The sequence below is a fragment of the Aquarana catesbeiana genome, linkage group LG02 (genome assembly GCF_042186555.1).
Source record: "Aquarana catesbeiana isolate 2022-GZ linkage group LG02, ASM4218655v1, whole genome shotgun sequence".
Taxonomy (NCBI): Eukaryota; Metazoa; Chordata; class Amphibia; order Anura; family Ranidae; genus Aquarana; species Aquarana catesbeiana.
This window is the reverse complement of record NC_133325.1, coordinates 401,236,925-401,252,587: the sequence shown is the minus strand read 5'-3', so window position 1 is coordinate 401,252,587 and position 15,663 is coordinate 401,236,925. Positions and strand designations below refer to the sequence as shown.

Below are 15,663 nucleotides of genomic sequence, written 5' to 3'. Positions count from 1 at the left end.
AGGGTCTGTCAATAGAACACCTGACTTGTTTTGCTTGCATAGCTGATGCTCCCATGGCAGCGGATAAAGTAATATAAAGGTATTGCTATAATCCATTAGGTGTGATCTTGAATAAAGCTATTGGGACATCTCTAATATTTAGAGGAGGAGTGGGCTACTACTCTACTTTACCTTTCCAATAAGAGAAATCCTTGAATTCATTGAAAAAAAAATACAAGGTGTTCTGTGAATGGTGCCTGTGCCAAGCAAACAATGTCCCGTGTTTGCTATGCCGACAAGCAGTTTCTTGGCAGTACATGGAAGACTGTGGCAATCATTGTAGTAGCAGCGACTACATTAGTGATTCAGCGCTTCCATAACTGTCTGATCGGGATGGAATATGAATACCTAAACTGGTTAAAACTGAACCAACTTAACTATTCAATAAAAGCCATAGATGATGATTACAGTTTTAACAGCGGGTGACTGGGAACCTTCAGCCTAGGGGGCAAACACAACAAACTAACTCTTTTGTGATAGGGATGGATTTCTAGGGGCTGAATAAACCAACATCATTTTCCTATATGGTGCTCAAAATTTGGTCCTTGGTATTTTAGAGCTACAAGCCAATATTGGTGCAGGAAGACTTTCTACTTCCAGACACCGTGATCGCAAATCTGAAAAAGATAGGCATATATTGCCCAGCATATGTCACTGACTGTGGATCCTGCTCTGTTTGGTGTTTAAATGGTAAAGTAGCTCCGCTCAGGGCCACTAGCCCAACATATCATGCTAGCCTCCCAGCCCAGTCCTCCTCTAAATATTAAATATGTAGTATTTCATGTTTTTCTTATTAACTATAATGAAAAAAAATATCTAAACATTTATTTACATTATATACATTCCCTTCAATAAATACTGCCTTGCTAACAAAATATCAGGTAAGGTAAAGTAATGAAAGTAGTAAAATAACTTACTAGTAAAGGATTGCTCCCATAGATGCTGCCAATAGTACAGTTAGAATTCCCCCTCCAACACACAGAAATAAGGTGTATTTCGGCGTTTGCTCCACTTCTGGATGTCCTAAGTAGCCATTATCCGTTTCTGCATTAAGGTCAAAACTTCTGCTGTTAGGATCAGCATAGTTCTGATCTGCAAAGAACACAACACAAGTTTGGTTAGAACACAAATTAAATGGCTAAACAGTTTTTGAACAGAGATTTTTTTTTTTCAGCTGCAGATCACAGTCTAAAGCATTCCAAGTATGCATCTTCCTATTCCTGCCTGTTGTGTGAAATTAAGCATACTCTGCATGCATTTGGATGTAAATTGTAAAATGTTGTTATTTAGCAATCAATGAACCAAGTCTCAATGTAATTGCTCATTATACAGAATGATCTTCACTGTATGGGCCCTGCCCTTAGGCTCACAGCTTTTCTAGTGAAAATGGCCTTGCCAGCCCACCTTCATAGTGCACATTCTTTCCTATAGGTGAGCTATTTCAGCAACCCAGCCAAGGCAAGACTGCACAGTAAGGGTCACTAGAGGGGGAGGGGGGGGGGGGTTACTAAAAGGAAACTTCTACTTCCAGTGTATGTAAAGGTAACATTAAATTAAAAATGCAGTACACCTCTGCTATATAAATGCTACCCCATGTTGTAACCCCTTAAAGGAGAAGTAGGGCCAAAGCTTTTTTTGGCTCTACCTCTCTTGGGAGTCACGGTAGTGAACTCCGTTTTTCACTCCTGTGACCCATTTTCAGCTGACAACAGGCTAAAGTCCATTGTCGGCTTACGTCCCTCAGCAGGTCCAGGCTCTGAAGAGATCTTGACCTTAATGACGGGATCCATCCAGATGCCTGGACTGGCAGCTGGCTCAACCTCTCAGCCAGCCGCTGCCTCCCCCTTCGCAGCACAGTGCTCCAGTGCACGCTGGAGGGGCAGAGAGCTGGTGACTAAAAGTCACCAGCTCTCTGCTCAATGAAGACCGAGAACTGAGCTTGATTGCCAAACTTTTCTTTTAAGGTTGTGTCAATGAGGAAAAACACTTGTTGAACAGCAGAAAATTTGCCTCAACTCCTAATTTCCCATTGGGTGCCGACAACAGAATTTTTGTGGTTTCAGCTCTGGGCTGCTGCGATGATCAATAGGTATTTGTTTGCACTCAATGCACAGATGTAACAAAACACATACTTTTTCAAGTCCCTTTCTTTAATTTTAAAGCATTACAATGTCAGCTGTGGCCTGTTCTCTATATGTTTAGAACTAGAGCAGGGAGGAATGTATGCCCAGAGGTGAGGACAGGCAGGTAGATCATGTCATTACCATTTCCTCGGCTAATAACCCTCCACTTACATATATACATGGCACAAAAATAATAAAAAATATATATATATATATATATATATATATATATATATGTGTGTATATACACACACACACACACACACATACACATACATACAGCTATACATATATAGATATATATAAAAATCTGTATAACTTACTTGAATCCTTGAGAACTTTCACATTTAAAGTTGGAGATGGTTGATAGTTGTTGCCATCTATACTAAGACGGAGTGAAAAAAACCCATTGTCTTGTATGCCAACGGGGTCAATGACAAGAGAGCAGTTCCCTTGATTGAGAAGTGACGGAAACACATGGGCCCTGCTGTCCCGGATCTGTGGCGCTTCTGGCTGGTAAAGGTAAACGTACGATTTAAGCGATCCACCTTCCAAGGGGACCATCCCCCACTCCATCTCGATTCTATGATTATTTGTTACTGAATACGTAGAAAAGCTGCAAGGTATCAGCAGCCGCGATCCAGCTTCAATGTTGATCTCATCAGGGATATCGCTGATATCCGTGATTTCCACAGCTGTAGAAAGATAGAAAAATAATGATATCACACTGAAATAGTACAGTTAGGAGTGCATTACAAACAAAACATTCTTCCACCTACAAAGAAGCAAAGCAAGTAGTTGCCTACAAGCCAATCATCAGTATCTTATTTGTACCTTGGTAAATTATGCAGCAGGGTTTTGAAATATTCCTTGAGCTCAATAGGAAATATTCACCCTGCAAACAAACTTCCCTCTTCCCTGTAAACAAGCTCTTACTGTGCTTCCAGGCAACTAATTAAAAAAATCCTTGATAAATACAAGTGAAACCTCAATAATTAATAGGCAGGATACACCACTGAATTCTTTAGCCACATGCCGACCGGGCCATAGCCGAAAGACGGCTACAGCGCGGTCGGCTTATTCTGGAAAGGCGTCCATAGACGTCCTTCTTGATTCGCGCACAAGGGGAATGTCTGTGACCTTCAGGTCCTCAGGACACGGCGCGTCACAGAACGGGGTAAAGGGCCAATGACAGCGGCCCTTTACCACGTGATCGCTCCGTCCAATGACGGAGCGATCACTTGTCAACAAACCGGAGCTTGTCCGGTGCAGCTCCTCCCCTCTCCTCGCAGCGATCAGTACGGTGTGCGAGTAGAAGGGGGAGCCGGGTGTAGCAGCGCTGTGGGCTGTCTCTGGAGAGCCCACAGTGCTGATCTGTGCCCATCCATGTAACATCCACCCATCCCTGGCTCATCCGTGCCTATCCATATCCAGTAAACGCCAGCTCATCCAGTAAACGCCTTGTATGTATAGGTTGTTATGGTATTTAGGCTTTTTCTGTGTAAGCTATTTGTAAAGCAATTGTCACTAACGCCAACATTCTTATCTATATTCTACTGCGTGTATTCGTATCAAATATACAGTACCCGTTAAGAGATATTTTATATATATATATATATATATATATATATATATATATATATATATATATATATATATATAAAATTCATAGGCAGTATATATAAAGATATATAATTTATATGCTATATATATATAGATAGATAGATAGATTTATATCTATATATAGATCTATATATATAATATAAACACCAATGAGCAGTAATATATGTTATATGTATGGGTAAATATTTAGGCTTTTGCTGTGGTCATCAGGAAGCTATTTATACAGCAATTACATAATTATTGTATAACAACTGTCACTAACATCTACATTTCTACCCATATTCTACCGTGTTTGTTCTTATCAAATATACAGTACCTTTTGAGCTGGGAATAAAAAGAAGAAGAATTCCTAAAATTAGGAAAAATTGCTGCATTTTGAAGGTCATTAAAGTAGTAAAAGAGTCAGTGTTTAGCTTGTGTACTTCCAACCACTCTCAGCTAACCTCAAGCTAAAATGATACCAGGTGTGCTGGGGATTGTTCTATTCATAGAATCAGCTTGACTATGACATCACAGGTCACATGACCAAGCTGGACAAACAGACTTTCAACTGTCATTGGAAGTATGATATCAAACTGGCATTTTAAATAAAGTTCACTCAAAAAAAAAAAAGACAAGGTAAGCAGATTGCTTTGAGACACAAACATCTTTCTTTCTGTGCTAGTATTGACGGGCCAGTATTTTAGAACTCAATATAAAAAATAATCTCATCCTGTGCGTTTTTTTTACTTTTGTGTGAATTTTAATATAATTAATAATAACTACTAGAAATATCAAAACTCTTAAATATGTGTGGGCTCAAGATAGGATATATTTATAATTGATAATATACTGCAGCATTATAGTGCTAATACCACCCAACAACGTATCTATAGCCCTTAATGTTAATGTCTAGAGAGTCCACCCTCAAAAACATGTGAATGTCCAACGTTTTAATTGTGAATCTCAGTTGTTTCACTAAAAATTGATGAAATTCTCAGTTACGCCACCAAAAAAATTAAAACATTGAAAATGTTAACCACTTGAAGATTAGTCCTTTTTCTGATATTTGTTGCTTAAAAATTAAATTCAGTATTGTTTTATAGTATATGGGCCAGTGGAGGCTGATGCTCAAAATTTTTTTTTGGGGGGGGGCAAAAAAAACCCATGAATTGCAGCCTCACTGTACCATCAATCGCAGCCACTGTGCCATCAAACACAGCCACTGTGCCATCAAACGCAGCCACTGTGCCCATCAAACACAGCCACTGTGCCATCAAACGCAGCCACTGTGCCCATCAAACACAGCCACTGTGCCATCAAACACAGCCACTGTGCCATCAAACGTAGCCACTGTGCCCATCAATTGCCACCACTGCGCCATCAAATGCAGCCACTGTGCCATATCAAATGCTGCCACTGTGCCCCATCAAATACAACTACTGTGCCCATCTTATGCAGCCACTGTGCCCATCTTATGCAGCCACTGTGCCCCATCGAATGCAGCCACTGTGCCCATCATATGCAGCACTTGCTACATCATATGCAGCCACTGTGCCCATCAAATGCAGTCTCACTGTGCCCATCAAATGCAGCCTCACTATTCCCATTAGAGCTGCACAATTAATCGTCAAGTATCGTTATCGCAATCTTGACTAAAGTATTTCACAATTCTTTCTATGCAAAGAATTCTCTCTGCTCTTCTGAAGCCACAGCCATCAAAAGAAAGGTAGGAAAAAACCGGGCAGTCTGCCAAGAATCAAAACATTCTTTATCAGTTGAACTTAAGTCTAGATGGCGTCGGAGGAGGAGGCGAACGAGGGCCGATGCAGGGGCTTGGATCTCAGGTAAGTAATTCATAATGAGCTAGTATGCTATGCATACTAGCTCATTATGCCTTTGTCTTGCAGGGTTTTTTTTCCAGAGGCTTTACTTCCTCTTTAAACACTAAACCTTTTTCTGACATTTGTTGGTTTCAAGTTAAAATCATTTTTTTGCTAGAAAATTTACTTATAACCCCAAACATTATATATATATATATATATATACGGTATATATATATATATATTTTAGTAGACACTCTAGAGAATAAAATGGTGGTTGTTGTTATGTCACACTGTATTTGTGTAGCGTTTTTTTAAATGCAATTTTTTTGGATGAATTAAAAAAAAAAAACTAACCAGTAAAGTTGGCCCATTTTTTTTGTATAATGTGAAAGATTTTACGTCACGAGAATCGTGATCTTTTTATTCTAAGCAAAAAAATTGTGATTCTCATTTTGGCCAGAATCGTGCAGCTCTAGTGCCCCATCAAATGCAGCTTTACTGTGCCCCATCAAATACAGCCTCACTGTGCCCCATCAAATACAGCCACTGTGCCATATCAAATGCTGCCAGTGTGCCCCCCGCCCGCCGCCTGTACTTACCCTGTCTCGGTGGCGGTGGGACAGCTCCTCGATGTCTTCTCCTGTCTCTCTTCCCAACCTCTGCTATGATTGGATGCCTGATAGGCGTCCAATTACAGCGCCTGCCGTTTCAGCCAATCAGGTGACGGGTAACAGATCCGAGCACCTGATTAGAGCCTATGGAACTGTAATTCAGACGCCAGGTGCCCGAAAAGGGGCTGGGCTCCTGAATAGAGGGTGGCAGTGGCGGCCATAGATAGATTCATGCAGTGCATGAATCTATCTATTGGTGATAGAGGGGTGGCTGGAGAGAGGGGGCGGCGCCCGTGCGCCCTTATGGATGCACCGCCACTGAAATTATGGACCACCTGGATACATTACACCTCTAATATGTTATCAGTGCCATAGTCTACTACCTCTAGAATCTTTATGCCTTGGTCGGTAGTGCCGGAGATCTAAACGGTAACAGTCTCATATTATTTTGTTAGAGGCGGAGGCCTGCATATCATGGACCCCGGGAATATTTGTTTATGCCTCGTTTTTTCCCTCTACTATCTCCTCTCCTTGCCCCTTTTCACGTGTTCTATACCCCAACTTCCTCTTCATTCCTCTTCCCATGTCAACTGGTGCACTGCCTATAGTGTTGTTTATAGTTACATAGCCCTGATATGGTTTTATTGCACACCCCCCCATGTTATATGGTATAAAAAAAAGGTAGAATCATCCGATGCTTATGACTGTATGTACCAATGGCTTCTCTGAAACTAACTATATTAAAAAAAAATCAGTATTGTTTGCCAGAAAATTACTTAGAACCCCCAAACATTATATATATTTTTTTAGCAGAATGGTGGTCTTTGCAATATTTTATGTCACGCTGTATTTTCGCAGCAGTCTTACAAACACAATTTTTTGGGAAAAAATACACTTCAATGAATTAAAAAAAACAAAATAGTAAAGTTAACCCAATTTTTTTGCATAATATGAAAGAATGGCGACAAACGATGGTACTTAAAAATTTCCATAGGTGACGCTTTAAAAAATTTTAACGGTTACCTGTTTAGAGTTACAGAGGAGGTCTTGCACTAGAATTATTGCTCTCGCTCTAACATTTGCGGTGATACCTCACGTGTGTGGTTTGAACTGTTTACATTTGTGGGTGCAACTTATGTATGCATTCGCTTTGGCGCGCGAGCAGGGAGGGATGAGGAACTTTAAGAATTTTTTCTTTCCTTTTTAATTTTATTTATTTACTTTTTTACACTGTTCCTTAGATTTATTATTTTTTTATCACTTTTTTTTGCTGTCACAAGGAATGTAAACATCCCTTGTGACAGTAATAGGCAGTGACAGGTACTCTTTATGGAGGGATCTGGGGTCTGTAAGACCCCAAACCTCTCCTCTGCACTTGAAAGTATTCATAACGCCAAGATCGGGGGTTTTGAATACTGTGGATTTTTTTTAAAAAGGCGCCGTTGGCTGCCGAGTAAACCAGAAGTGACTTTGTGACGTCGCTTCCGGGTTACTATATCCGAGACCCGATCAAAGCCGAGTCCGGATTTGTTCGGGTCTCTGGCCAGCTGGCGGACGTGCCGGCTGGTGGCTCGGATCTCCCGATGGGATAGGAGAGCCCGGGCAAGCCACGGAAGGCGGCGGGAGGGGGGGACATGTAAATTTGCTGCCCCCTCACAATAACTCAACAAACAGCCATTAATGTCTAAACCGCTGGCAACAAAAGTGGCTTTAAACTTTTCCACAACTTTATCCCTGACCTGTCTGGTGTGTTCCTCGGCCTTCATTATGCTATCTGTTCACTAAGGTTCTCTAACAAACCTCTGAGGGCTTCACAGAACAGCTGTATTTATACTGAGATGAAATTACACACAGGTGGACTCTATTTACTAATTAGTTGACTTCTGAAGGCATTTGGTACCACTAGATTTTAGTTAGGGGTATCAGAGTAAAGGAGGCTGAATACAAATGCATGCCACACATTTCAGATATTTATTTGTAACACGTGGAAAACCATTTATAATTTTTCTTCCAGTTCACAATATTGTGCCATTTGTGTTGGTCTATCACATAAAATCCCAATAAAATACATTTAAGTTTTTGGTTTTGGTTGTAATATAACAACATGTGGAAAATTTCAAGGGGTGTGAATACTTTTTCAAATAGTTACAAATAGCAACATCCAATCTAAAGCTGAGTTGTCAATACTGGGAGAGCAATTTTTTTTTGCTTTTTTTTTAAGACATACATAAAGATATACATACATAAAGTGAGTACACCCCTCGCGTTTTTGTAAATATTTTATTATACCTTTTTATGTGACAACACTAAAGAAATGACACTTTGCTACAATGTAAAGTAGTGAGTGTACAGCTTGTATAACAGTGTACATTTGCTGTCCCCTCAAAATATCGCAACATACAGCCATTAATGTCTAAACCGCTGGCAACAAAAGTGAGTACACCCCTAAGTGAAAATGTCCAAATTGGACCCAATTAGCCATTTTCCCTCCCCGGTGTCATGTGACTCATTAGTGTTACAAGGTCTCAGGTGTGAATGGGGAGCAGGTGTGTTTAATTTGGTGTTATCGCTCTCACTCTCTTATACTGGTCACTGGAAGTTCAACATGGCACCTCATGGCAAAGAACTCTTTGAGGATCTGAAAAAAAGATCCTGAAACTGAGCTGCAGCACGGTGGCCAAGACCATACAGCGGTTTAACAGGACAGGTTCCACTCAGAACAGGCCTCGCCATGATCGACCAAAGAAGTTGAGTGCACGTGCTCAGCATCATATCCAGAGGTTGTCTTTGGGAAATAGACGTTTGTGTACTGCCAGCATTGCTGCAGAGGTTGAAGGGGTGGAGGGAAAGCCTGTAGGTGCTCAGACCATACGCCTCACACTGCATCAAATTGGTCTGTATGGCTGTCATCCCAGAAGAAAGCCTCTTCTAAAGACATTGAACCAGAAAGCCCACAAACAGTTTGCTGAAGAAAAGCAGACTAAGGACATGGATTACTGGAACCATGTCCTGTGGTCTGATGAGACCAAGATAAACTTATTTGGTTCAGATGGTGTCAAGCGTGTGCGGCAGCAACCAGGAGTACAAAGACAAGTGTGTCTTGCCTACATTCAAGCATGGTGGTGGGAGTGTCATGGTCTGGGGCTGCATGAGTGCTGCCTGCACTGGGGAGCTACAGTTCATTAAGGGAACCATGAATGCCAATATGTACTGTGACATACTGAAGCAGAGCATGATCCCCTCCCTTCGGAGACTGGGCCACAGGGCAGTATTCCAACATGATAACGAACCCAAACACACCTCCAATACGACCACTGCCTTGCTAAAGAAGCTGAGGGTAAAGGTGATGGACTGGCCAAGCATGTCTCCAGACCTAAACCCTATTTAGTAAACGGAAGGTGGAGGAGCGCAAGGTCTCTAACATCCACCAGCTCTGTGATGTCATCATGGAGGAGTGGAAGAGGACTCCAGTGGCAACCTGTGCAGCTCTGATGAACTCCATGCCCAAGAGGGTTAAAGCAGTGCTGGAAAATAAAGGTGGCCACACAAATGATTGACACTTTGGGCCCAATTTGGACATTTTCACTTAGGGGTGTACTCACATTTGTTGCCAGCGGTTTAGACATTAATAGCTGTGTTGAGTTATTTTGAGGGGAAATTTACACTATTATACAAGCTGTACACTCACTCACTACTTTACAAAGTAGCGTCATTTTTTTCAGTGTTGTCAATGATAAAGATATAAATATATAATAAAATACTGTGTATATATATATATATATATATATATATATATATATATATATATATATTATATACACACACACAGTGGGGACGGAAAGTATTCAGACACCCCTTAAATTTTTCACTCTTTGTTATATTGCAGCCATTTGCTAAAATCATCAATTTTTTTCTCCTCATTAATGTACACACAGCACTCCATATTGACAGAAAAACACAGAATTGTTGACATTTTTGCAGATTTATTAAAAAAGAAAAACTGAAATATCACATGGTCCTAAGTATTCAGACCCTTTGCTCTGATACTCATATATTTAACTCAGGTGCTGTCCATTTCTTCTGATCATCCTTGAGATGGTTCTACACCTTCATTTGAGTCCAGCTGTGTTTGATTATAATGATTGGACTTGATTAGGAAAGCCACACACCTGTCTATATAAGACCTTACAGCTCACAGTGCATGTCAGAGCAAATAAGAATCATGAGGTCAAAGGAACTGCCTGAAGAGCTCAGAGACAGAATTGTGGCAAGGCACAGATCTGGCCAAGGTTACAAAAAAAATTCTGCTGCACTTAAGGTTCCTAAGAGCACAGTGGCCTCCATAATCCTTAAACGGAAGATGTTTGGGACGACGAGAACCCTTCCTAGAGCTGGCCGTCCGGCCAAACTGAGCTATCGGGGGAGAAGAGCCTTGGTGAGAGAGGTAAAGAATAATCCAAAGATCACTGTGGCTGAGCTCCAGAGATGCAGTCAAGAGATGGGAGGCTCTGGATTAGGTTAAGGAAGGCCTTGTTCAGACCATCCATGCACTTATAATTGTGATTTATTGCTTGGAATTACCAGCAAGTAATATATCAATGTTGTAGTGATCTGTTGCTTCAGGTGGAGGCAGGGCAGAGCTGGATAATCTGGAACCAGCTGTTATTTATTAAAGTGTGGTATAAAGTGAGATTTTAACTTTAGCTTTTCCTGCTTAAAGATTCTGTTCCCAGGCGTTATAGTGGTTGTAAAGGCAAAAGTTTTTTTTTATCTTAATGCATTCTGTGCATTAGGATAAAAGCCTTCTGTGTGCAGCAGCCCCCCTCAGCCCCCCTAACACTTACCTGAGGTTCATCTAGTTCCAACGATGTCCATAATTGTCTCAGCCGTCCGAGATTCTTCTTTCTGATTGGCTGAGACACAGCAGCGGCGCCATTGACTCCTGTTGCTGTCAATCAAAGTCAGCTAGCCAGTCAGGGGAGAGAGGGGGCCGGGCCCGGTTAGGGCTCTGTGTCTGAATGGACACAGGGAGCTGTGATTCGGCTCGGGTGCCCCCATAGCAAGCTGCTTGCTGTGGGGGCACTCGACAGGAGGGAGGGGCCAGGACCACAGAAGAGAGACCTGAGAAAAGGAGGATCTGGGCTGCTCTGTGCAAATCCACTGCAACAGAGCAGGTAAGTGTGACATGTTTGTTTTTTTAATAGGGAAAAAAATAGACTTTACAATCACTTTAATGTAGCAGGAAAGCCTATGCACCACCTTCCCATAGAAATTAAAATTTTAACTCTGGCAGGTCTTCAACACACATATTATTCATAAAGTAGAAGTTTCATTCCTCCAGCAAAGGTTTCTGATCGTTTGGAGCATTTTTACTATTATGTAAATGTGAGTGCATATGATTTTTTTTAAATTAAAAGCAAGTTATTTAATCAATCTTGAGTGATGATGATATTTTATTTGCTTTGAGAAATTGAACCTGGACAAATCAAACTGTATGTGGAGAAGTCCTGGTAATCCTGGAGCCATTAGCTGAAGCCCGTTTCTGATCTGGCTGATCCTTTCTTTGGAGTATTATTGAAAGTGCCAATAGACCCAAGAGGGTCTTCCTTTGAGGTGAGCAGGCATTGCACACTGAGGTGGTGGTGATTATCTGTCAGCACATATTTTCTGCAGAGACTGTCACAGAGCATGGAGTGATTTTTATTCACGTTTTTCATCAACATTCAAGAGTTTTATATATTTTGTGCATGTGGACTTTTTTGCATTTTTATATGATCACTACTTTTCATTTATTTACTGGAGTTTATTATTCATTTTGAGGTTTAGCAAACTATTATTTGTTTTATTAATGCACGCAACCGCCATGGCCTGTATGCACAATCACAACGCAAGACACCATTGCTTAAGAAAACGCAAGTTGAAGCTTGTTTAAAGTTTGATGCACATCATTTAGACAAACCTATGAAATACTGGGAGAATATGGTCTGGTCAGAGGAGACCAAAATTGAACTCTTTGGATGCCATAATACAAACCATGTTTGGAGATCAAATGGCACTGCACATCACCCCAAAACACTATACAAACAGTGAAGTTTGGAGGTGGGAACATCATGGCATGGGGCTGTTTTTCAGAATACGGTACTGGAAAACTTCATTTCGTTGAAAGAAGGATAAATGGAAAAAATGTACCAAGACATTCTTGATAAAAATCTGCTACCATCTACCAGGATGATGAAGATGAAATGAGGGTGGACATTTCAGCAAGACAATGATCCCAAACACAAAGCCAAGGAAACTCAATTGCTTTAAAAGAAAGAAAATAAAATAAAGCTGCTAGAATGATCCAGCCAATCACCTGACTTGAATCCAATAGAAAATCTATGGAAAGAACTAAAGATCAGAGTTCATAGAAGAGGCCCACTGAACCTTCAAGATTTAAAGAATGTTTGTGTGGAAGACTGGGCCAAAATCACACCTGAGTAATGCATGCGACTAGTTTCTCCATATGGGAGGTGTCTTGAAGCTGTCATTACCAACAAAGGATTTTGTACGAAGTACTAAATACATTTCAGTTAGCGTGTGCAATCCTTTTTCCCTGTGTCATTCCATTTTTTTGTTTTAGTTTCTTTGTATGTATGGATTGCATGGGTTGTTACCAACATGTGATGGAAATTTACGTCAATAGCACCTTAGGAAATATAATTTATCTAGAAAAATGGTGACGTGTTCAATACTTATTTTACCCGCTGTATCTGTAGCTTATGAAAACCTACTGCCCTTTAGTATGAGGAAGTTAGCATGATAAGCAAGCCTACAGATAAAAGATAAAAGTCAAAAGAAATATTGCAAACAAAAAAACATTTGAGGCAAGCCAAAAGGATTAATAAATGCTCTATCTCCATCTAGTGTTTTAAAGTAAAAGACCAGATGAGTCCATCAAGTCCAATATGAAATGATAAGTTTGCTGAAAAGCAGATTAAAGATATAAACAAAGAGGTGTTGTGAAAATAAAACTAGGGGTTTTATGAGGATTTTCTCGTTGGTAAAAGATTTCAGCTATGTTAACTTTTATCATCCACATACTGCATATTCTTGGAAAATTAATTTTAGTTCACTAAAGAAGCCTATGTGGCTTACTAATACTCCCATTTTGGTATCCCTTGTTTCACCCTCAGCTAAAGGGAGAAAAGAACAAGGGATATTAAGAAAAGTGTATTTAGTATTTGTCTTTTTTTCTTTATTTAGATTCCCTCTCTATACTTTTCTGTTCTCTTACCAAATATTAACCACTTTAAGACCGGGCCTCTTTTTTAGATGTGGTGTTTACAAGTTAACAACATTTTTTTCTTCTAGAAAATTACTTAGAACCCCCAAACATTATACATTTTTTTTTTCTAACACCCTAGAGAATAAAATGGCGGTCATTGCAATACTTTCTGTCACACCGTATTTGCGCAGCGGTCTTACAAGCGCACTTTTTTTTTTTAAAAGATACACTTTTTTTGTATTAAAAAATAAGACAACAGTAAAGTTAGCCCAATTTTTTTTAATATTGTGAAATATAATGTTACACCAAGTAAACTGATACCCAACATGTCACGCTTCAAAATTGCGCCCGCTCGTGGAATGTCGACAAACATTTACCCTTAAAAATCTCCATAGGCGACATTTAAAAATTTCTACAGGTTGCATGTTTTGCGTTATAGAGGAGGTATAGGTCTAGAATTTTTGCTCTCGCTCTACCGATCGCAGCGATACCTCACATGTGTGGTTTGAACACCATTTTCATATGAGGGCGCTACTCACTTATGCATTCGCTTTTGCACGCGAGCTCGGCGGGACAGAGCACGTTTAAAAAAATTTTTTTTTTCTTATTTATTTTACCTTTTATTTTTTATTTTTACACTGTTAAAAAAAAATGTGTCACTTTTATTCCTATTACGAGGAATGTAAACATCCCTTGTAATAGAAAAAAAGCATGACAGGACCTCTTAAATATGAGATCTGGGGTCAAAAAGAACTCAGCTCTCATATTTACACTAAAATGCAATAAAAAAAAAAAAAATAGTCATTTAAAAAAATGAAAAAAATAAAATGGCCCTTTAAATGCTATGGGCGGAAGTGACGTTTTGACGTTGCTTCCGCCCTGCAGTGTCATGGAGATGGGTGGGGGCCATCTTCCCCTCACTCGTCTCCATGCACAGCCCTGAGAAGGATCCGATCGCCTCCGCCGCTACCGGCGGCTCCGGTAAGCGGCGGAGGGCACCGGATCATGCCGGGAGGGGGGGCCCCTCTCCCGTGGCCGATAAAAGTGATCCCGCAACGATCCTGCGGCAGAGACCACTTTTATCTTGTACCGGACCGCCGGCCGAACGCGGGAATACCAGGGTTATGGCAGCTAGCAACAGCAATTGCACCATGTATGTGAAGTATCACCGTGAAGGTCAGATCGAGGGCAATAATTTTAGCAGTAGACCTCCTCTGTAAATCTAAAGTGGTAACCTGTAAAGGCTTTTAAAGGCTTTTAAAAATGTATTTATTTTGTTGCCACTGCGCGTTTGTGCGCAATTTTAAAGCATGTCATGTTTGGTATCCATGTACTCGGCCTAAGATCATCTTTTTTATTTCATCAAACATTTGGGCAATATAGTGTGGTTTAGTGCATTAAAATTTTAAAAAGTGTGTTCTTTCCCAAAAAAAAAATGCGTTTGAAAAATCGCTGCGCAAATACTGTGTGGAAAAAAAAAATGAAACACCCACCATTTTAATCTGTAGGGCATTTGCTTTACAACAATATATAATGTTTGGGGATTCAAAGTACCGTATTTATCGGCGTATAACACGCACCCCAATTTAGGAGGGAATTTTAAGGAAAAAAAACTTTTAGGAGGGAAGTTGAAGGGAAAAAAACTTACATTTAAATGCCCTTCATTGCAGCCTTGTCAGTGCAGCCATGTCAGTGCAGCCTTGTCAGTGCAGCCTTGTCAGTGCAGCCTTCCCCAGTGCAGCCTTGTCAGTGCAGCCTTGTCAGTGCAGCCTTGTCAGTGCAGCCTTCCCCAGTGCAGCCTTGTCAGTGCAGCCTTGTCAGTGCAGCCTTCCCCAGTGCAGCCTTGTCAGTGCAGCCTTCCCCAGTGCAGCCTTGTCAGTGCAGCCTTCCCCAGTGCAGCCTTGTCAGTGCAGCCTTCCCCAGTGCAGCCTTGTCAGTGCAGCCTTCCCCAGTGCAGCCTTGTCAGTGCAGCCTTCCCCAGTGCAGCCTTGTCAGTGCAGCCTTCCCCAGTGCAGCCTTGCCCCAGTGCAGCCTGGGATCCCCTGTCCCTGCTTCCAGGGCTTCAAAATCGCGGTCCGCGATTTGAAAATGGCGCCGCCGGCGCCGAAGTACACAGAGCCGGTTCGGATAGCTCCGCTCGGGACTACGAGTGGAGCTGAAAGTAAACGAGAGCCGCCGGAAAGAGCCGAGGATCG

General features: G+C 41.0%; 1 protein-coding gene across 2 annotated transcripts in view; it reads right to left on the bottom strand.

The window, feature by feature from the left end:
- LOC141129936 (uncharacterized) overlaps window positions 1–15,663 on the bottom strand; it is a 42,517-nt gene that overhangs the window by 1,126 nt on the left and 25,728 nt on the right. The window contains exons 1-3 of one of the 2 annotated variants that reach the window (XM_073617962.1): window positions 2,997–3,348; window positions 2,486–2,857; window positions 957–1,131 (exon numbers count right to left, since the gene is read on the bottom strand). In XM_073617962.1, the coding sequence (XP_073474063.1) occupies window positions 957–1,131; window positions 2,486–2,738 (428 nt within the window). In that variant the 5' untranslated portion in view covers window positions 2,739–2,857; window positions 2,997–3,348. Of the gene's footprint in view, window positions 1–956; window positions 1,132–2,485; window positions 2,858–2,996; window positions 3,349–15,663 lie in introns of those variants that run through there. The other variant, XM_073617963.1, reaches the window with a different exon arrangement.